Genomic DNA, 23,000 nt, shown 5'->3' on the forward strand with positions numbered 1-23,000 from the left:
CAGTTTCTTGAGATGTTTCATTAGATCATCAATTTGTGATCTTTCTGTCTTTTGGATGGAGGCATTTAGGTACTTCTTTAGGTGCATGCCACAGTTTTTGATAACTTGTGTCTCCTTTCTCATTTAGTTTGAAAAATCTTTTGATTTCCATCTTTATTTTCTCCAACTATCCTACACTAGGATAGGATTTTCTCGCCAACTATCTTACACTAGTAGGTTGTTCACTTTTCATGACTTTGTGCAGAAATGAGTGTTCCTGTTGGAGTGGATTTCTAATTTTATTCCTTTGTGGTCTGAGACAATGCATGGTGTAATTTCTATATTTTAAAAATGTTCTGAGACATGTTTTGTGGTGTAGGACATGATCAGTCTGAGAGAATGCTCATGAGCTGATGAGAAGAATGTTTCTTTAGTGAGTTTTGCTTAGAATAGTCTATAAACATCTATTGGGCCTTTTTGTCTAGAGTTCTGTTTATATCCATTGTTTCTGTTTATTTTCTGTTTGGAGGATCTGTGCTTCAAAAGGTACAACTAAACTATGAAAATACTTTCTGGTCTTTCTCACCTTTCCTCCTTCATAGAGAAACCCACTCCCAAATCTCTTTTGAGGTGGTCAAAACCTTCTCTTTGCTCTTCCTAAATAAAATCTCTTTGTTACACTGTGTAAAAAAAAAAAAAAAGACAAAAGGCAAAGTCACAGTGAATTAACTCTCACAGATGTTGATAATCAAGTTGGAGTTTTGAAAAAGGCCTCACAGAACGAGTGATTATGATAACAAAACATTCTTAGTTGTTGGTTCTCAATCATTCATGTCTACAGATTCTTCCTTAATGTGCACGAAACCATCAGATAATACTTTTATAAAGAAATATATATTGGTTTGCTCTTTATAATATTTATTATAGAACATTACAAATATGTGCTATAAATGCCACTATTAAAGTCACAATAATTCTCACATTCATCCAAAATTCTTGCTAAAATGTTGAGAAATGTTTATTTTCTTATCAGAGCTAAGTAGGAGTTAACAGTACCAACTGGAGGTGGGTGGAGCTTGCCCTATGAGAATCAGAGTAGCAGAGTCCACATATGTGGCATTAGTTTAGTCACCTCCTTTATGTCACATGACATACAGTCTTCCACAGACACTGAGGCAGCACAATGAATGTACAGAATCCCCAGTCATTCATCCAGTGCTCTGAGTTAAGCTCGTCTTCATTTCTGAGTTTTCTTTACAATATAAATTGGGGTCTCTACTGTTCTTAGATGTAGCTTTCCAGAACAACAGGGCAGATCCCGTTAGGGAAAGTCAGGCTCCATGTATGGTCCCGTCTCTTGACTCAATCCTTAGAACAATGGGTTTTTCTGGCTGAAGTATTCCTTTTGTGTTTAATTTCACGGGAATCTGAAATGATAAATGAAGCAAATGAAGTAAAGGTAGAAACAAAGCAGAAAAGATAAATTAAGGATAAAAATGCTTTGCAAATTTAAAAAACTACTTTTAGCATCATCTATCTTGAATTCTTTATACTTATTTGATAAGGTGTGTAAAAACTGGACAGTGAAGTATTCTTCCACCCATCATTTGATATAATATTTATTAAGCACCTATGTTGTGACAAGTCTGAGACAAATTCATGTTAGCTAAAATATTTTTTAATTTAAATTTTATGTAAAATGAATGAATCTTCGAAATTTATTTATTCCAAATTTTTAGGCATTATGGCAAACTATTTTCAAAAAGCCACATACAACTCATTTTGTGTACGTTGAATTTCGCAGCATTATCCTGAGTAGGTACTATACATTTCAATCATATAGGTGGTCTTTGAATTCTTAACAATACAGTATCCACTCTCAGTTGAACCATGCAGTATAATGATGGAAAGGTACCTTTAGAAAGTATTATACTATTTTTAAAACTATCTTCTCTAGGTTTTTTCAAATGTCATGGAAATGGGGGCACTTCTCACATCCTACAGTGTTTTGATTAATAGTTTGGGAACAATTCTCACTGAGTCACTCTTTCCACATTGGGGAGCCAGCCCTGAGTAACCTTCTGATCTTAATAGAGTACAGGGCAAACAAATTGTCATGGAGATTAAGAAAAGCCAGCCTGTAATGCTGGGAAGCTTGCCTGGGAGCATATTGCTCACCCCAGGCATGCCTGCAGCATGGTTTCTCTCAGAGATGGGCTCAGTCTGTACAAACTTACTGGGCAGCTACATAGCTGCCCTATAGCTGCAAATAATATGGAAACTATCTCCATCCTCTTCCTCTCCCCTACTGAAAGATTATGTAAGGGAGAAGTTGCATATGGAATGTGTAACTCCTGCAATGTGTAACTTACTGTGTCTTGGTTGATATAAATTAATGACAATTGTTTTTGAAGGTTTTCAGATGAAAACCCAAATGTTTCTACAACTGCAATACCTTATTATTTTTTATTTCATATGGATTAATATATTTTCCTTACAGACAGACAGATGGACACACACACACACAAAGGTCATTTGCTAAATTTTAAAATCAAAATACCTTGAAGTTTGCATTCATGACATCCAAATAAACTATAAATCACCCTAAACAATTACTGAATATTTGCAGTGAACAATGTCTGCTTCAAGCCACCATTCTGATTTTATGAAAGGAATAAAATGAGGAGATATAGTTAAGGGAGTTGAGAGGTATTCTCAGATATACTGAAAATATACAGATGAAAACCGGATGATTAATGGCAAGGTACAAAGTTGGGTGATGATAATATCTTGGTATAACCGAAAATAGAGCAGAGAATGGACCCTGGAATAGAGAAGATTCCTTGGAGGGGATTGTAGTTTGACCTAGGACTTGAAAGATGAATACAGAATGAGGAGAGTGGGAAGAACATTCACAAAATTATTATTGGGTGGAAAAGGAGCCAACCTTGTATAAAGTAAGCAACCAAGAGGGGAATTCAAACACTCAGAATGGCCCTATGTTAATCCTCATGTCTGGCAGCCATGCCTCAATCAGTGTTTTTCAAACTTGGCTTCAAATAAGAACCAAGAGGGAAGCATTTAAAGCCACATTCTGGGTCTACTTTTTAGACTATCTGAGATGATCCTCACATAGTAATTTTTAAAGCACCCTAGTGACTGCAGTGTAGCATCCATGGCTAAGAACTTCCGTCATGAGGCAGCTTCGGTAGGTTTGGGTGAAGGACAGCACCACTGAGATGTCATGGTGAGGTAATCATAGCACTGCGTGACTGTGAGAACACTTCCCCATGTTTCCAACTGACTTAAAACTGAATATAAACCTTGGTCAATTTCAAAGAGACTGGACATAATTATGTCATACTAATATGTTTGACTTTAGTTATTTTTATAGTTTGTTTTAAATAAAGGCACATTTTGAACTGCAGAACCAAAACACCCTCAAGGATCATTGATGGTTCCAAATAGATTATTTGCCCAATAAAATAACTTACTAAAAAGATTAACAAGCATGTTCTTTTTTTAAATAAAGAAGTCCCTGGGTTATGAACAAGGTAGGTTCTGTAGATTTGTTCTTAAGTTTAATTTGTATGTAACTTAGAACACGTACATTTACCTATTACCTGTAATAACCTCTGTTTGTAAGTACAAGTTATACATAAGTCTGATGTTTATAACTTGGGAACTACTTGTATAGACTCCACACTTAATGAAACTCCCAATAAGGCATTATTTATACAGAACGTTTACTGACCTGTGTTTCCTTACAAGGCTTGAAGGAGAAGTTCTGCAGGACTCTGATGAGAGCAAGTTTCATGTTCATAAGAGCAAACCTCATGCCAATGCAGTTTCGGGGCCCAGATCCAAAGGGCATATATGTGTAAGGATCTATGCTGTCCTTGTTCTCCTTGCTGAACCTGGATGCACAGTAGTAATGTTAATAAAATGAAAACCACATGGACTGTATGTTAGGAGTTCTGACTTAACCTCCTGTCCCCACAACTGTACTGAACGAAATACTCATGTGGGTTAGTCATTGAAATCCTGCTAAGATTATTTTGCTATAAAAATTTGTAAGCTACAGGGAGAGGGGGAGGACATTTGGCAGAAGAGGCAGGGCATGAGGCAGGATCTCACCTATGTGCACATTATGAGGGTGTATAACACGCCCCGGGGTGAAGGGCTCTTCTACAAATAGAACTTTACCCTAGAAGTGAGAACAATGTAACATAAAAGTTTTACCCTCATATTAATTTGAAAATTAAAAAAATACTAAAAAAAAAAGGGTACAGGTGAAACTTATTAATGTAGAATATAAAAGTCTGAACACAATAACTAAGAAAATGCCATGAAGGCTATGTTAATCAGTTTGATGAAAATACTTCAGTCTGTATATAAAACCAGCACATTGTACCTCATGATTGCATTATTGTACACAGCTATGATTTAATTCAAAAAAAGCACAAGCACACACACATAAAAAAATTGTAAGCTACAGATCCTTTCCATCATTTTTATTCTAAAGGTGCTATCCATTTTGTTGATGAATACTATGTTAAAAACTCACTTCTAAGTACTGAAATCATATTCAGGGTGGTGATGTGTTTACACCCTAAAGGCACATAAGAAATGAGACTGATGAATGAAAAAGTTGGTCCCTGCCTCAAGTCAGATTTATGTTCACCATATGTTCATTAGGGAAGGAGCAGAAGGAAATATCTGGCGCTATTTAAATTATTCGTTTTCCTTTTCTTCTCCTCCTGTCTCCTCTGCTTTGTTTTCTTTCTAAATGTCCCATCCCCTCCTTTTCTCCTTATTCTTCTACTTTTTCTCCTCCCTCCCTCTCTTTCCGTCCTCCATTATAAATAATTTAAGTCAAGTAATTTACATGGGCATTTGATGCTCCTCTCCTGTACTATAATCACAGCTTTCCTTATCTACTACTGGTAGTTAGACCCATATTTTGTTAAATTATTCTTAAATATTTGATTATATTAAGAAAAATGTTTGGCAAATGTGATAATGACATTGGGGTGATGTTTTGTAAACTATGTCCTTATATTTTGGAGAGCATTCTGAGATATTTATAGGTGAATGCCTCAAAAAACAGGAGTTTGGGGGATGGTGTGGTGCTGTGTGAATGGGGAAGCTGGCATGCATTGACCACTCCCAGAGCAGGGGATGGGCACATGGAGATGCATGAAAAGAGCTCTATAGACTTCTTCTTATAGATATATATTCATACTCGTAAGACATCCTCCATAACAGATTTTTGGCAACGTCTGGATTTCTCACACCCTGACCTAGTCCCTGATACTCAGTAACCACTTACTCTCTGTTTGGTGACAGAATGAATCAAAGAACATACAGGGAGTGGTCTCTGATTTTGTGTTTATACAGCTAGAGGAGGTTGAAGTGCTGAGCTTCGATGAAACACAGAAGTGCTCTGCTCCAGGGAACAGAGCACTTGGTCAGTTCTGATTTACTCTTCCAACACGGATGTGCAGACTCCATGCCAGCCTGGGGGACACCATGGCCAACAAGACAGGGTCCCAAACATCAGCAGGCTTTTAGGGAGGGGTCAATAGAAGTCTAGACCTCAGGCTTCCTGACTCACCAGGCAGTGCCCTAACAATTTCACTCTTAACTTTGCTCACCAATAGAATAATGAAGAAGCATTAACTATTTCCAGAGTGCCCAAGCCCAGCTCTGGGTGTGTATTCCCAGAAGAGCCTGCTGGGTTGTCTGAGATGTCTAAAGAGCTGATGACTATGCTTTGGAAGAGCCACTGACTACTGAGAGCATAAGGGAGCTGGCACAGGACTACAGTCACAGACAGCACCAGGAAGACCCAAGCTCTCCTGTGTCCTCACTGAAGCAGCTAAAACCATCAGGGATGAGGACCTGTCAGGTTCTCAGCCTGTGCTTTTAAATTGCCCTTGAGAAAATAGCAACTGGTGTTGAACAAAATAGATGTGGAAACATCTCCTAATGTAAATTCTCGAAACTAAACAGAATAACACAGAACTGAAAGGAGTAAAAATCCTATTCTAAAATAAAATAAGGGTGAAATGAATTATGGCATATGCATACCAAAAATATGTAATAAAAAGTAGTGGACACTGTATATTTTATGCCTTCATAAAGTAAGATGCAGTTCAAACATAAATAAAATGTGGTAACACTGTAGATTTTAAAAGTTATATATATTGAGAAAAATGGCCATCAGGACATATGTCACATAATTAATAAGGCTTATCTTATGGTGTGTCACTGTGAGTAGATATAGCTTTCCTTTTACTAATCAGTGGTTTACAAAGTTTCACAATTAATACCTTTTTATTGTCCTTTTTTCTTTTTTTTTTTTTTATTGTTGGGGATTCATTGAGGGTACAAGAAACCAGGTTACACTGATTGCATTTGTTAGGTAAAGCTTCTCTTACAATTGTGTCTTGCCCCCAAAAGGTGTGACACACACCAAGGCCCCACCCCCTCCCTCCTTCCCTCTCTCTGCTCTTCCTTTCCCCACTGTTCCCTCCTTCTTTCTCTCTCTGCTCTCCCCTTCCCCCAACCCCACCACATCCTTAATTGTCATTAATTGTCCTCATATAAAAATTGAGTACATAGGATTCATGCTTCTCCATTCTTGTGATGCTTTACTAAGAATTAATACTTTTTTAACAGAAAACTTTAACAAATAAACAGACTTAAAGTAAATGCCTGTGCAATCACATGATTGTCATGCATACTAACAGTTGCACAATATGCTGTAACCAGGCTGGGTCAGGGTGGGCTCCCTCTCCCAAGTACTTCATACCTTTCAGGGCAGAACTCCTCAGGCTCTGTCCAGTACTTTGGGTCTCGGTGAAGGGCATAGGTTGGTATCATCACAATTGTTCCTTTGGGAATGAGCACTCCCTTGATTTCAACATCTTTCTTACAGACCCTCTCAAGTCTTCCAGCAATTGGGAATAATCTGAGAGTTTCATTCACCACCATGTCAAGATACTCCATCTGTGCCAGGGCATCATAGGTGGCGGGTGCCTGGGAAGAAATAAACACATTTGAATACATGGAGACTTGTAATTGACCATCAACGCAGTGTATTCAGTACTATTGAAGTGTTAGGAGATTGAAAGAAACACTTTTATAAAGAACTCCACATCATAAGGCATGTAATAACTATCAAGTACTTGACCTATTCAATGCCACACTGAGACATGTGGAAATATTATGGATGTGGGAGAACACTGGGGTCATTCCCTACCCAGGACTCAAATCCTGAGCATCACCATATAGGGCCTTTTCTTTCTCAGGTACATAAATGTTACCAAAGGAATATGACCTTTGCTGCCCACGTAAGACTTTTTAGTTGAAAGTTCTGCTGATAACATGTTGATTACATACATAAGATATACACAGAAACTCTATAAGAAGCTCTATAAATAATTTGATAATAAATTAGTTCTTTTGTTACCCAAAAAGGATAAAGAAAGGTTATGATTTGAAACTCCCAGGGCAAACAATTTCACTTCCAGTGAAAGCTATAAAGAGGATAAGAATTGCATACTCTACCCCATCCTCTTGCTGGAGCAGTCTTCCACTTACTGGTTAGGGCTTGACTGTAACTCTGAAGAAGACTCCTTTGTGTTCACCTCACTGTCAGACCTAACTAGGCAGCCCCAGAAGCCAGCCCTCATCACACCACTAATAGTCCCAACTGAGAAGAGAGCTGAAAACAGCCAAGACAACACGTCACTAGCACTTGGTCTTGTATTTGGAAGCAATGGTATAGAAGTTAAGATATTCTCCTGGAGTCAGACACCCTGGTTGCTACATGGCTTTTTCCCCACTAGCTCTGTGACTGCAGCATGAGACAGCTGTGGGCAGAGCTGGGTCCACCACCCCATTGCTTTTAAGGCCAGGTGCAATTGGATAACAGCCAGACCAGAGCCTGTTGAGCTACCTATCCAGACATGTGAGCAAAAAACTTCTTATTGTTATATGCCACTGAGGCTTTCTTGGGGGGAGGGGGTTGAGATTATTTTAGTAACTCATAATAGATGCACAAGGACCAGCACTGTTTTACAAATGGCTTATTTCCAAGAGCAGCGTCGATTGCCTGTATTTATGCCTCTGTTTTTCTCTTTAGAGCCTTCCTTAGTAGTGCCAGTAAAGAATCAAAGCTTACAAATTTTGCAAAACTCTTTCTAGGAAGTGGTGAGCAGGCATTCCTGCTAAGGCTTCACCTCCTCCTTCTTTCTGTAGCTTACTTTATTGGGCAAAGCCGCATCAATCTCATCCTGCAATTTCTGCTGGACATCAGGGTGAGTAGCCAGTTCATACATAATAAAGGAAAGAACACTGCTAGTGGTCTCGTAGCCAGCAAAAATGAAGATAATTGACTGGGCCACAAGCTCCAGATCAGACAGGACTGAAAGGGAAGAAAGGATATTTTAGGTAAAGCATGTCAATGTAGAACACCCCAGTTCAGAGGAAGCAAAACACATGTGAGCTCTCAAATCCCCAATGATAAAAATGGAAAAGTAAATCGGAGTCACACTGGGAGTGGTTTTCACACTGATGTCTATCTTCTAGAAGGCAAAATGGTACTAGCCCAAATATGTCTTGAAGTGTGTATAATTGTGGCCTATCTACTTCTCATAATGCTGTCCTCACCACCAACACATCTGGGTAACTTCCAGAGAGACCATTTCTGTCTGATATACTCAGTGTGATTGGTATGACCATTGGGTAATCACAAAAGTACTCCAGCTGTATGTAAAATACAGGGTAGCATTCTCCCTCAGGAGAAATTGAAAGTATTGTAGTTACAACAGAGCTTGAAAATCTTTGATTGTATTATTTCAAGCATTATAAGCCTTTAGTGCAGGGACAATTGAAGGATCTTCCCTCTACACAGGGTTGACAGAACTTAAGGTAACAATATTGGGCTTCATATAAACTCTTATTAGTCTAAGTTGGCCCATGGTCTAGTAGCATCAGCAGCATCTGGGAGCTTATTAGAAATGCAGAGTCTCAAACCCCCCCTAAATCTCCTTAGAAGTTCCCTATCTGAACTTTTCGAAGATGTGATTTGTGTGCATACCCCAGCCTGAGAAGCAAGGATTATAGCTTTGAGAGACATCAGGTACTAGAAAATCTAGGGCACAGTTCTTCAAAATGAACTCTTTTGGATGTACATAAACTACAAAAATAGAGAAAACACCAAAGGGGTGGTGATGACAGTCATCTGATTAATGGCAATAACATAGCAAAAGCCCTCATGATTGTAAGTTGGCCTCCCTCTTGATTTTTCTTCTGAGAGAAGCTGACCAGGGTCAGGCTCCAAACTGGTTGGTTGGGACTGGATTAGGATGTTTCAACACCTGAATCACTGAAGTAAACATGGTAACCCTTCCAACCATGTAATTCATTACCAAAAACAATACAAGAAGAGTATGATAGGGGTCTACAGAGTTGTGATTTAACAGTGATGACTTTTGTGACGCATCAGTAGGTAAATTCAACTACCAAATTATTTTATGTGGTTAACCATGAACCCTATGAAACTGAATTGAAATTACACTATATTCTCAGATGTTTAGAGCTCTGCTGTTTAATGAGATAATCACTAACCACATGTACCTGTTTAAACTTAAATTTTAATTAATTAAAATTAAATACATCTAAAAATTCCTCTTCAATGGCACTAGCCACTTGTTCAGTACCCAACAACCCCATGTGTCCAGTGGTTACTGTATTCAACCAGGAAGTGATAGGCTATTTCCATCATCACAGAAGGCTGTATTGGGATAGACAGACAGATAATAGATAGGTAAATGATGGATGGATGACAGAAACAGATGTGCACATAGACATATTTGCAGTGATGTGCTGGAGCACGTCCATCCCTGCTCTCTAGAACTAATTGTTAAATATTGAGGACTTTCATGAGACGGTTGTCAAAGTTTTGAAGCTGGAAATTGACCTGGATCTTCATTTTTCTACCATCATAGTAGTAATAGTTTCAATCAAAATTATCTATAGATGGTGAAACCAGTTGGTGAAAGGTTGAAGGGAAGTAAGATTTTTACATAATCTGAAATGTTTCCTCCATTGGTTGCTTCCTCATTACAAAGGGAAAATAAATCCTCAAAGTAGATTGAGCTAGTGAACACATTCTCACCAAGTATTTCTAGTTAAAATAACCCTTATTAGAACAGTAGGTCTCCTGATTTGATGTTAGATGTAAATTTCCAGGCAGAGATTCTGACTCAGTGGATCTGGGGGAACCTAAGAACCAGCATTACTTTTCATGTAGGTGATCCAAGACACCAGCTGATTTCCAAGCATGACAGGCTTGTTCAGGGCTACCCTTGTAGCTTTGAATATGGCTATGCCTGTGTGCTTCTAGAAGGTGCCTCCAGCTACCACTTATAATATCCAGACATGTGTCATTCTACAATGTGGCAGAAATTCTCCTCTCTCTAGAAAGCTTCCTGCACATTTTCAGAATGAGCTGCTCCCTCTGGGCTTCCCCATCAGGAGTCCCCAGAAGCCCTCCTTGGTTACCTTTATGGGACTCTGTTTCTTCGGAGTTCTGGGAGTCGATCATCAGCTGAAGGAAATCTACTCGGTGCTGGAAGCAGAAAGAGAAATTTCAATGACAGAAAGTGACTCGTTAAGTCAGAAATAAATCAGGAGTGCAGTCATCAACTTCCCTTCTAAAAATATGGGCCCTTAAAATACAGAGTCTGATATATGTTTCCTAAGTCTCGAGTGAAAAAAATATTCTAAGACCTTAGAGAGCAAGGTGTTCCCCTGAGAGAAATTCAGCTACCACACGCAACTGCTTTTTACTCTTTGTTCTCCCTGATCCTCAGATTATCTGCCTTTTTTTTTTTTTTTACAGTTTTTGGCCGGGGCTGGGTTTAAACCTGCCACCTCTGGCATATGGGGCGGGCGCCCTACTCCTTTGAGCCACAGGGGCTGCCCAGATTATCTGCCTTTTAAACAGTGTTTCTTTTCAGACCTGCCTGTTGAGGACTTAAGTTATTTTTGTTCTCAGGACCTCATTCTGAACCAGTGGCCATATGGATTAATCTCCTGACATTTTCTGAGCTCCTTCACAGTTTTTTTGTGGTAGCATGTTCAAGTGCTCCACCCTCCCAGAACTCTATACAATCCTCAGTGACACCTGGATAATCAGTCCCATGTCCTTGACATGCAGAAATCCTTGGCTTCGTCTTCAGACCTCATTAGAGTAAAGATGGGTCAGGCTGTTTGCAGCTTCAAGGCCCAAGGAAGACCCCACCCACTCTCAGGCTGACCAGGCTGAAATGTAACATACACTATACCACACAGGTAGCCAGAGAAGGCCTTCATGGGAGACTGTCTAAAATAACTTGACAGGATTCCTTATCAGGCTAAGATGTGGGAAAGTAATAATAGCAATAAATTGTTAAAAAGTAATATTTGTCCCTTGATAATTTATTGAAGTGAAGCCAAGTGTTAAAATTTTACCTCACCAACTTTGTGCCATGAAGTACTAATTGTTGTGCCTGGCATTAAATTTTAAATAAGTCTTTCTGACTTATTCTCATATCTGCCTCCTCTCACCACACCCACCTTCTTCATTACTATAAAATGAATTCTTTTGTATTATAAGTATACAATATCCCCAAATTATCAAAATGTGAACATCTTCATTACCCACCACCAGATTTTACCTTTTGTTTATCTTGCAGGCGACTTTTTTTCATCTTTTGTACAGAGTTTTTTAAAAAATCTGTAACATCTTTTGGAAACACAGAGATATGTAATGCTTCAAAAACTGGGGTAAGGAATGGAAAGAGTACTGTAGGAAAAAGAAAAAAAAGAGGAACCAATGATGAAACCCCCACATTTATCTGGAGCAATTATAATTTTCTCAGAGGAGCAGCTAACTTCAGGGTTCTCAACCAGGAGTCATTCACTCTGTGACCTTTGCTCATGTTGCAGGCCAGTGGCTAAGCAAGGGAACATACATACATAGAGGTCACTGCTGTGGCAGTGAGAACAATGACCCCTTCTGCATTTTTGGATAAGCAAAGAATAAGATGAATTGCTTGACCTCTCATGCTTTTCCTGTTTCTTGTTTGGTAGACCATATTTTGCTACTTTAATTTATTGCACTTTACATGAAATAGTAATTGGGATACAAATAATATAGCCTATGTTCTTCAACTACCATGGGATGAAACTAGAAGTCAATAACAGAAATAAAATTGGGAAACCCAAAATTATGTGGAAATTAAATAAACTCTTCTAAATAACCAATGTGTCAAAGTAGAAATCAAAAGGGCAGTTATAAATTATTTTGAAATAAATAAAAACGAAGACAGGATAGGCCCAAATTTATGGAATCTAGGAAAAGCAGTGCTCAGAGGAAAACTTATGGTTTTAAATGTCTAAATTTGAAAAAATAAAAAGATCTCCAATCAATAATTTAACTTTATTCCATAAAATAGTGAAAAAAGAAGAGTAAACTAAACTTAAGGCAAGCACAAGAGAAAATTATAAGAAAAACTAAAGTGTAAGCTAATGAGATAGACGCTTAAAACAATAGAGAAAAATTAATGAATGCAAAGAAGGTTCTCTGAATATATCTTCAAAATCACCAAATCTTTAGCTAGGTTACCAGATTAAAAAAGAAAGATAACTTAGATTAATAGTCTCAGAGAGGGAAATTACTACTGACATGGAAACATTTAAATAATGATGAAAGCAATGAAAAAGAGAAAAATGTATAGAGAAAAATCATTGAAACCATTTTTATAATATAAATGTCCAAAATACTTGAAGAAATTGGCCTGGGAGAATACTTTATGAGGAGGACACCCTGAGGAATTGAAGCAATACCAAAAATACATTGTTGGGATCTGATCAAACTAAAAACCTTCTACACTGCCAAGAACACAGTAAGTAAAGCAAGTAGACAGCCCTCAGAATGGGAGAGAATATTTGCAGGTTATGTTTCTGACAAATGTCTGATAACCAGAATCCACAGAGAACTCAAACTTATTAATAAGAAAAGAACAAGTGATCCCATTTCACTGTGGGCAAGAGACTTGAACAGAAGTTTCTCTGAAGAAGACAGAGGCATGGTTTACGGACACATGAAAAAATGCCCATCATCTTTAATCATCAAAGAAATGCAAATCAAAACCACTCTGAGGTATCATCTAACTCCAGTAAGAATAGCCCATATCACAAAATCCCCAAACTACAGATATTGGCATGAATGTGGAAAAAAAGCTAATATGTTCCTTTTGGAAAGGAGTTTGGAGAACACTCGGGGATCTAAAAGTAGACCTGCCATTTGATCCTGCAATTCCCCTACTAGGTGTATATCCAAAAGACCAAAAATCACTTTGCAACAAAGATATTTGCACCAGATTATTCACTGCAGCTCAATTCATAATTGCCAAATCATGGAAGAAACTCAAGTGCCCATCGACCTATGAATGGATTAATAAGTTGTGGTATATGTATGTCATGGAATACTATGCAGCCTTTAAAAAAGATGGAGATTGTACCTCTTTTATGTTTAGCTGGGTGGAGCTGGAACATATTCTTCTTAGTAAAGTATCTCAAGAATGGAAGAAAAGGTATCCAATGTACTCTGTACTTTTATGAAACCAATTTATAATTACTCACACTTTCTTATGAAAGATAGATTACAATTATAGCCCAGGATGAAAGAGAGAAGGGGAGGGGTTAGGTTTGATAAGGGAGGGTAAATAGTGGGACCACACCTATGGAGCATATTGCAAGGGTACAAGTCAAATCTATCAACTACAGAACATAAATGTCTTAACACAATAATTAAGTACATGAGGTGAAAGCTATATTAATTAATTTGATGTAAGCACTCCAAATTGTATAAAAAATCAACACATTGTACCCCACAAATGCATAAAGGTATTCATGATCTATATGTATATGACTTAATAAAAGAAAATAAATAAATAAATACCCAGAATAGGCAAATCCAGAGGAACAGAAATAGATTAGTGATTCCTTAGATTGATAGGTTGAAGGAGTGGAGATAGTTAAAATTATGGGCCACTGAGTTGATGAAAATATTCTAAAATTGACAATGGAGATGATTACACATATCATTGAATGCACTATGGACATGTTCCACTGAAATGTCCATTTTTAGTGTGTAAATTACACGGTATTTGGATATTATCACAATACATCAGTTATCTGAAAAAAAGAGAGAACAACAAAATAGTCCACATACTTATTGAGAGAAAGAGTGGATCTAAGAAGTCAATTTTTAAGAGCTTCTTGGTCTTTTCCACAAAGGGATCCTGCGGGTTGTTGAGAGAATCAACGTTCACTCCAAATGATGTGCCCGTTATCACATCCATGCTGTAAGCTCCAAAGATGCTGAATAGAGAAATGTGGAAAACTGAAATTAGCACTTCTTTACCATTCTTCTGCTACACATACAGCAATTTCTGTGTGTAAATCCATATGCTCCATTAGGACAATAGAGAACCACAGACTTTCAGAACTACCTGCTAGATTACCTCCCATCCCACTCGCATAGTGTCATTATCAGGTTCCAGGGATGCAGCTGGCCCTGTTCTGGGGGTGATGGGGACACTAAGGTGTATCATACCCACCTCTTAGTTCAAGGAGGTCACTCAGAGGGGAACCGAGACCCAGAGTCAGACAAACTACAGGAGTGTGTATTGAGTGTGGGGGATAAAAGAGGTGTGCTTACACAGTGCTTCAGTAGAATAGGAATGGAATAACTGACATCCTACTGACTGAAGAAAGGAGACACTGCCTCAGCAGAGAGACATGCACAGTGGTGCTTCCTCCTCAGCACTTTACTGAACAGCAACACCCTGTTCTGAGTTGCCATGAACATCATCTCTTTCCTACGTTCTCTGCTAAGGCTCTGGAAAGGCCCCCTTTCCTCAAATCCTGTGATCTGGCATTGGCCTTTTACAGAAGCATTTCTATAAAAGGTAAGAATTGAGAATTTTACAAGGTAGAAAAAAAATAGATAACAAAAGAATAGATCCCACCCAAACTGGAGAAATCACATAGCTGAGTGACCACATGTCCCCACTCTGCCCAGGACAGTGTCAGTGAACATGTATTGTTCCTGCATAATTCAGAAATATATCAGTTTAGACATTAAATGACAGGGCTCCCCTACAAATAGCTTTTACAGAGCCTGCTCTCTTTTAATATTGGAGGAAGCAGACATGGGGGAAGATTTCATATTTAGAGTCTGGTGATATCCTCAGTAAAACCATGATGGGATTTACATTCTCCCAAATCTCCCACAGTCACTCTTATGCTCAGTTCACTGTCAGCCAACAGGTAACAAGCCACTTGCCCTCTTACTATCCCATAAGCTATCTGCCTAAATCTTTGGTGCAGTCTTGTTTCTTCTTTCTAAACTATGTATTTTGTCTTCCAGAATGTCCAAACAACACTTTATGAGATTAATTCCTCCTGGATCCTGTGCACAGGGGAGAAGACACTTCCCTATTCCCAGCTGCCCTGCCTTCTATGCAAACTGCCCATTGTAGATGTAACACCACACACACCCTGCTTCTGTGTGGTCACTGGAGTGACTCAGTAGTGGGAATAACAGCCCCATGGCAGGCAGCTACAGGGTTTCATAACAACATAAAACCCCAAGACTGTGCTCCTACTCACTCTTTCAAGGTGATGGCCTTGCCTTTCTCTGCCTCCTGCCTCAGGTTTCTCACCAACACATCTGCATACCGGCTCATGATGGGGAACATCTAAGCACAAAACATAAGACCACACATATTAAATGAGCAGACCCAAGTCCCAGGAGGGCGTTGCTTGCCCTAGCATGGAGTGACATTTTATAATGAATTTTGCAATTGACTTTTCTAGACATAAAGATAAAAGACCATTTGTAGCAAGCCTAACCTTAGTGCACTACCTCCCAGAAAGAGGCTATGATCTTACTTTTGCATTGTGCCCAGATTCATTCTTTAAGTTTCTAATTCTTTTGTTTTCTTACCTCCTTCAGTTTTCCACTGGTAAAGGTTGGAGACAGCAATGCTCTTATTCTCTTCCATTCCTCGTCTTCAGATATAGAGATGGCACTTTTCATAAATCCCACTGGACCAAAAGGCTGTAGTTTAAATCAAAAATATATCGTCCCATATAAGTCTTGGAGAGAGCACTTGTTTCTTAGTCTTGCACATTTCCACAGATGTAGAAATGTTTAAACAGACATCACTTATTTAATAACTATTTAGTGACTTTGTAAAAGGTGGCAGACACCATGCTGGGTGTTAATGTAGCTTTCTGCCAAATGCCTCTCCTCCTGCGAGCACACGTGTGTGTGTTTGTGTGTGTGTGTCTGTGCCTGTGTGAGTAGGTCTGGGGTCACCCAGTCACCTGTTAACGGTTTCCAGCCTCTGTATCTGAGTCATCTTTTAAATGCAAATGATCTCCCTGGTAGGGAACTGTTCCTCCAGTGTAATAGAGGGAAAGAAGGCCTGCACCTCCTCCAGGGCTGTGCAGAGAAGGGAGAGAGAGGTGACAGGTCATCAGGTGGGCTTGGCAGACTGTGTTGCCTTAGAGTAATTCTGTCTTTACTTATATCATAATATGAGCAATTTGAAAAGGATACCTTGATTTGGTGATTGTTTTAAAAATAGTAGTTAATACTTAAAATATTACAAATCTATTTTTTAGAAATAATACAATTACTTGAGAGTCTTCTTCTCTTATTTTTTCCAATAGAAAAAAGAGGTAATTCTATTTCCTAATGAAGGAACTGCAGGAAGACCTCTGGGAAAATAATAAAGTGGGAGCGATCACTCTACATGCTGTTCAGACTTACCATGCAGCTACTACAGTCCACAGCAGCACGGGACTGGAGTAGGGATAGACACAGTGACCAGTGGAACAGAACAGAGACTGAGAAATCCATGGAACAGAATGAGAATGAGAAATGATGCACCTGACTAGGTCCAAATGATTTTTGACAAGTGTGTGAAACGCAATTCCGTGGAGGGAGGACATTCTTTCCAAGATAGTGTTAGAACAATTGGGCGGCCATACACCACAAAAAACAAAGTTCGACCTAAACCTCATACCTTATACAAAAATTGATAGAAAATGGCTCAAAGACTTAACAGTAAAGGATACAACTGTATAAACTTTAGAGAAAACAACAACAGTAGAAGACAGCTAGGGGAAGAATTTTCAGACTCGACACCAAAAGCACAATCCATAAAAGGAAATATTAATAAAATGGCCCACTCAAAGTTGAAAAAAAGAAAAAAACCTGTGCTCTAAATAGAGCCTGTCAAGTGAAAAAGACACACCAGGCAGCATGACTGTAGAAGGACAGCAGGAGGGAGCTGCTGGAACCCTTCAGAGCCCTGATGGTGCTGCTGGTTACACACATCTGCCAGTGTGAGAAAGTTGCATGGAGCTACACACACATGCACCACAAAAATGAGGGCATATAACCCTGAGGGAAGGTGAAAAAGCTCTGTGGATAGTATCAATATCAATTTCCTTTAACTACAGTAGCAGGAAAATACTACATTTATAGTGATACAAGATGTTACCATTAGCAAAAACTGGAAAAAGTATCCATGGACACTTTCTGTCCATTTTTTTAAGCAAACGCTTATGAATCTTTCTGTATTTTGAGGTAAAAGTTTAATAAATGAATAAATTTACCCGTCGGTTTGTGAAGGCAGAATAACATTCTTTCACTAGCACTGTTTTGATCATGTCGGGGTCTGTGATAGCCAGCAGAGGCTGTCGACCATCGTACAACCTGTGTTAGGAAAACAGAGCTGATTAAAGCTCAAGTGCTGATTCTGCATCTGGAGCCACACCCAGGAATCTAGACTTTGATCCTGACATTACATAATCTACAGCCCTAGTCGTACAGTACACAGCTACATTAGGTCCCGGTTCAAGTTAGGGGAGGACACACAGCAAGATTCTGACCACGGAAGCAAATGGAGGCGTCATAGGATAAAGGGTGACATGGCTCAATTGGGGAAGAGACATTTTAAACACAAAATAGCTCTTCTGAAAAGTCCTAAGTATAAATAACCAGAAACCTTTTGTTAAGAGGAAGGAAGAGGGGACTTGCTGGTAGTGCACAGACACAGGGTGCACCTTCTGCTGCTCCCACCAAACCACCTGTAGCTCTGAAGGGAACAGTTTCCTCAGTTGGCTGAGGGGGCCCTAAACTCATAATGTTCATCAGCCCTCTAGGGAACTCAGGGATTTAGGATAATCTGTATCTCTTCTTCAATGTTAGTAGGATGGTGTAGACAAACACTTGTATACGTTGCTCTTTGAACATCTAAGCTTAAATTTCAAAAACGACACAAAACATTTACATTCCACATTTACAAGTTTCACATATACCCTAGTAAGATGCACCACAGGCACAATAACTAGGAAAATGCCAGGAAGGCTATGTTAAACAGTGTGATGGAAATGTGTCAAACGGTCTATAAAACCGGTGTATGGTGCCCCATGATCACATTAATGTACACAGCTATGATTTTATAAAAAAATAAATAAATAAAAATAAAAATAAAGTTTGCACTAAATTATCCGGAAAAAAAAATACACAAAACAAAGTTCCATAGTTGCAGAGAAAGAAAAACAAGCAGAGTATAAATGATTTCCCAATCTATTTATCTCTACCTCCAGCTCTTCTTTCAAAAACATACATTAAAATCTAAAAATTTAAATTAAGAATTTGGTTTGTAATTAAAAGCTAATCAATGTGGGAAGGAGGTAGTATCACTCATTTGTGAATACATATTAGAAGAGTATGAAATAATACATTTTATTCAATTAGAGGTGACCTAAGGTAGGAAAAAAGAAGACGTGAATAGCCAGACACTGGCAGAAAGTGACACCTAGAGTCCGTGGACCATCAAAGCCTGGGGGGAAAGTGGTAACCTGTAATGTTCTCAGCCTAATTGACACTGCACACCTCAATACCTGGTGACCTATGGAATTCTGGGCAGGATAAGGCTCTAAAAGCTTTATAATAGAGAATATGAATGTTGTCATAATCAAAACAGTCTCTGATTTCATAAAAATAAATAAAACCTGAAGGCTATGAAGAGAGCGTTCTGAAGTTTCTATGCCTGAAAACAAAATTGGCACAAAATATTCTACAAAAAACATGACCTTGCACAAAGACCATACTCTTAGTTAAAAGTACTTCTACAGAGGTAGCTGCCCCGTAAGTTCCCATCCAATCTCAGACTGGTTTGTCCTTATTATTGAACTTTGTAGCTAAGGATAAGTATTTCAAGATAGCTATGTAATCCTACTATTTTTTCCTTTAAAAAACGTTTTTTTTCCTTTGCTTCTCTGAATAGGCATGTACTTTACTATAACATCGTATTCCCATTGCAATGCTCTATTCTCAAAGGATATCATTTTCCTTTTTTTTTTTTTTTTAAGACTATCAGTTTCATTGAGAGGACCTCTGTCTTTGTTATTTAGTCTGACAACAGCTTCATTCCAAGAGGGCTGAGATGGTCCTCTGTGCAGTGAGGGCGTCATCACAGCAGCAAGTCTATGCAGTGGAAGTTTCCAGAATACTCACCCCCACATTTTTCCATACTTTTTATAACATTCTTCATCAAATTTCCAGAATCCCTGGGAAAGGAAACAAAATAAAACTTGATTATTGTTTTCAATGTACTCAATCCTACCTGTAATTAGGGCAAAAAAAAGTGGATCTGTACAGGTCAGTCTTACTATGTTTCACTGGCAGTTAGAGGAAACCTCTTGTTCTGAAATATTTTAGGAGAAGTGGGGGAAAATAGAGGAGATAATTGCAATGGGATACAGAATGACTTACCCTTGTTTATGAATATTAAGTAACTCCCTATATGTTGGAAGTGTTGTGCTTATGCATGTATTGTTTCTATAACTCATGACTCTCTGAGTTATCACCTCCATGGGTACATGAGGAAACTGAGGCTGAGGGGATGCACATTCTTTCCTTTCCTTTTCAGCATCCCGTTCATCAGTCTCACAAGGTCTCTGTAGAATTCTAGTAGAATAAGGAACCTCTTTTGGTCTAGAAGATTTATATAAGTCTAAGGCATATTGTTGAGTAAGAAAATGAGTGGCTGAGTCAATGACAAAGTGGACTGCCCTCCCACTGTCTCGTTCAACATGGAAAAGATCAGGAAATGTAATTTCTTCACATAGGACACAGCAAATTACAATACTTGCTCCACATTTTCACTTCTGAAGCTTAAAACCAAGTCTTTCTGCTGCCTAGGTACAGTTGTAATATTTTAACTTTGCAAAAGAAGATCTCAAATACATGGATCTTGGGGTACGTTTCCTAATGGGTTGATCTGAGAAGAGTGAAGAGGAAATTATTGCTTTTGCAGCAGTAAAATACATGGAATCTTAGGCAATAATTGGCTGAGTTGGAAGAATTTCAAGAAACAAGCTTATGGTGTGTGGGAAAAGAAATTTGGGTCAGAGAGCTGCCTGCACATGGCTTTAGCTGCAGGTGGTCTTGTGGATATGAGCTTATTCCTTTCTTTCCAGGGCCTAGGTCCTAGATGAAGAATTATTAGTCCATATGACACCTATAATAGTTAAGTCAAATTCTTGGTAATTTTCTGGTGATATTCCTTTCTAGTGATTTTTCATAGGCAAGTCTGCCTTGGTTGAAAAAACCAAAACACAACAAAATTCATTTTATGGGTAAGCAACTGAAATCCATGGACAAGCACAGTGCTGTCTCGGTCATACCCACCCCCTGCTCTGACTCACCCAGAGGAGACCTTTGAAGGAAAAGAAGCAAAGCAGAACTCTCTTATTCTGCCTGGTAAATTTACAAAATATAGTTGTGATTCATCTCTCATATAAAAGTGTGAGTGATTATAAATTGATTTTATAGTAGTACTGAGTACATTGGATATTTTTTTTCCATTCCTGAGATACTTTACTAAGAAGAATATTTTCCAGCTCCATCCATGTTATAGCCCAGGATGAAGGAGGGAAGTGGAGGGGGATGGGCATGGAGGGGGGTGGTTCAATAGAGGGAGGGTTAATGGTGGGACCACACCTATGGAGCATATTGCAAGGGTACAAGTTAAATCCATCAAGTATTGAATACAAATGTCTTAACACTGTGATTAAGTAAATGAGGTGAAAGCTATGTTGATTAGTAGGATGTAAGCACTCCAATTTATACAAATAAACAACACACTGAATCCCACAAAGGCATAAATGTATTCATGATCTATGTAGATATGACTTAATAAAAAAAATACATAATATACTATGGGGAAGAAAATCGGGGGTACAGCTTGCAAGTACCCCTAAGTTATTAGTAGTTCTTGAGAAAATGTAAGTCGGTGCAAATTATCTGATAGTGACTACTTGGGATGTCCAATAAAATGAAGTCTCTAAGCTATGCTAGAGGAAGGACAAAAAAGCTACTGAATAGCCCTTGCCAAAGACCATTTGGATCTGGTGCACAAGCTAAATGAGCCCCTACTGGGGATCCTCCTTCCTGGATTTCTCCTAATACCGAGTATGGCTGCACCTTCCTGTGAATATGCACTAGGCAAAAAGACCTTGCTCACACAATCTGAACAGCAAGTCCTGAACATTGAGTCCTGAGCTGCCAGAGATGTGGGCTGTTCTGCTGACATAAACCTGAGGCTCCCAGAAATAGACAACAGAGTGCTGAGGTAAGCCTGGGTATGCTCTGCCTGGGGTCTTCACTTCGGCATTGTAAAACCCCAGAACTTCATCGTGAGGAGGGGCATATTTTTTCTTTCTTTTCTTTTTTTTGGGGGTGGGGGGATTCATTGAGGGTACAATAAATCAGATTACACTGATTGCATTTGTTAGGCAAAGTTCCTCTTTCAATTGTATCTTGCCCCCAAAAGATGTGGCAAACACCAAGGTCCCACCCCCTCCCGAGGAGGGGCATCTTTTATGACAGAACTAAGGTGATGTTTGCAGGCATAGGAAGCAAAAGAGGGAGTTCAAAAACTCACCTTGCGGTAAGAGAGAACATTTCCCACAATAGGGAGAGGCGTGGGCCCAGGAATTCCCGACTTCTTAAAAAATCCATGAGAATGGGTACCAAACCTATAAAGTGAATGAGAAAGACAGGTTACAGGTATTGTGATTTTAAAGATACAGGAGGAGCTGTTCCCTCACTGCCTCAGGAGCTGGAATGGTCGAGAGAGCGGACACATGTCAGCAATAAAGAATAACCATAACTCTAACAGCAGTAACTACATTAACACCCCACATTCAAGGTTACAGAGGAGTGGAGCCTGGACAGTTACTCACAGGTACAGCAGCACCAGGCTGGTAGCCAGAAGGACCCAGGTTTCTGTGGCAAATTCTGGGATGAGATCCATCTTTAGTTCTCTCTTTGGAGTTGCTCTCTTGGCTTTGTGCTGCTCTTTGCTGGGCTGTCTTGTGTGGAGCTTTCCTTCCCAGCACGGAGGTAATTTAGGAAGCCTGACTGGAAGATTTAAGGGCTGGGAAAAGAGGCAGGGTCAGAGCTGCCTGTGCTCCACTTACAGTCAGATGAGCCCTTTCCTTCTTGATAGTTAACAAAGAATTATAAACCCTCCCACATTGACCTCCTTCAAGTTCATGTTCTGTAGGAAATCATAAACAATGCAATCAGTGTTATCAGTAGGTCCAAAGTTTATAGGTTTTATCATAAACTCAAATGAATCCAGTGACAATTAATGTCCTGTGATCTGGCCTGTCTCCAAGGCTACCATCATGTTGCAATAGTAGGAATCCTGGCTGTGTGCCATGGCTCACACCTGTAAGCCTAGCACTCTGGGAGGCAGAGGCAGGAGGACTGCTTGAGCTCAAGAATCTGAGAATAGGCTGAGCAAAAGCAAAACCTGTCTCTACTGAAAATATAATAATTAGCTGGCATGGTGGTACATGCCTGT

At 39.0% G+C, this 23,000-nt stretch overlaps 1 protein-coding gene across 1 annotated transcript; it reads right to left on the reverse strand.

Annotated features, from left to right (window-relative positions):
- Positions 1-666: 666 nt before the first annotated feature.
- Positions 667-22,637, reverse strand: LOC128562789 (cytochrome P450 3A5-like). Its single transcript, XM_053558099.1, is given in 14 exon segments — positions 667-1,334; positions 1,336-1,406; positions 3,734-3,896; positions 6,797-7,023; positions 8,253-8,413; positions 10,555-10,621; positions 11,712-11,839; positions 14,273-14,421; positions 15,715-15,803; positions 16,052-16,165; positions 17,734-17,833; positions 19,643-19,695; positions 22,074-22,167; positions 22,375-22,637. Coding segments are annotated over 14 exon segments (1,521 nt in total). The 5' UTR covers positions 22,446-22,637; the 3' UTR covers positions 667-1,300.
- Between the last annotated feature and the right edge of the window lie 363 nt (positions 22,638-23,000).

The sequence above is a fragment of the Nycticebus coucang genome, chromosome 12, assembly GCF_027406575.1.
Source record: "Nycticebus coucang isolate mNycCou1 chromosome 12, mNycCou1.pri, whole genome shotgun sequence".
NCBI lineage: Eukaryota > Metazoa > Chordata > Mammalia > Primates > Lorisidae > Nycticebus > Nycticebus coucang.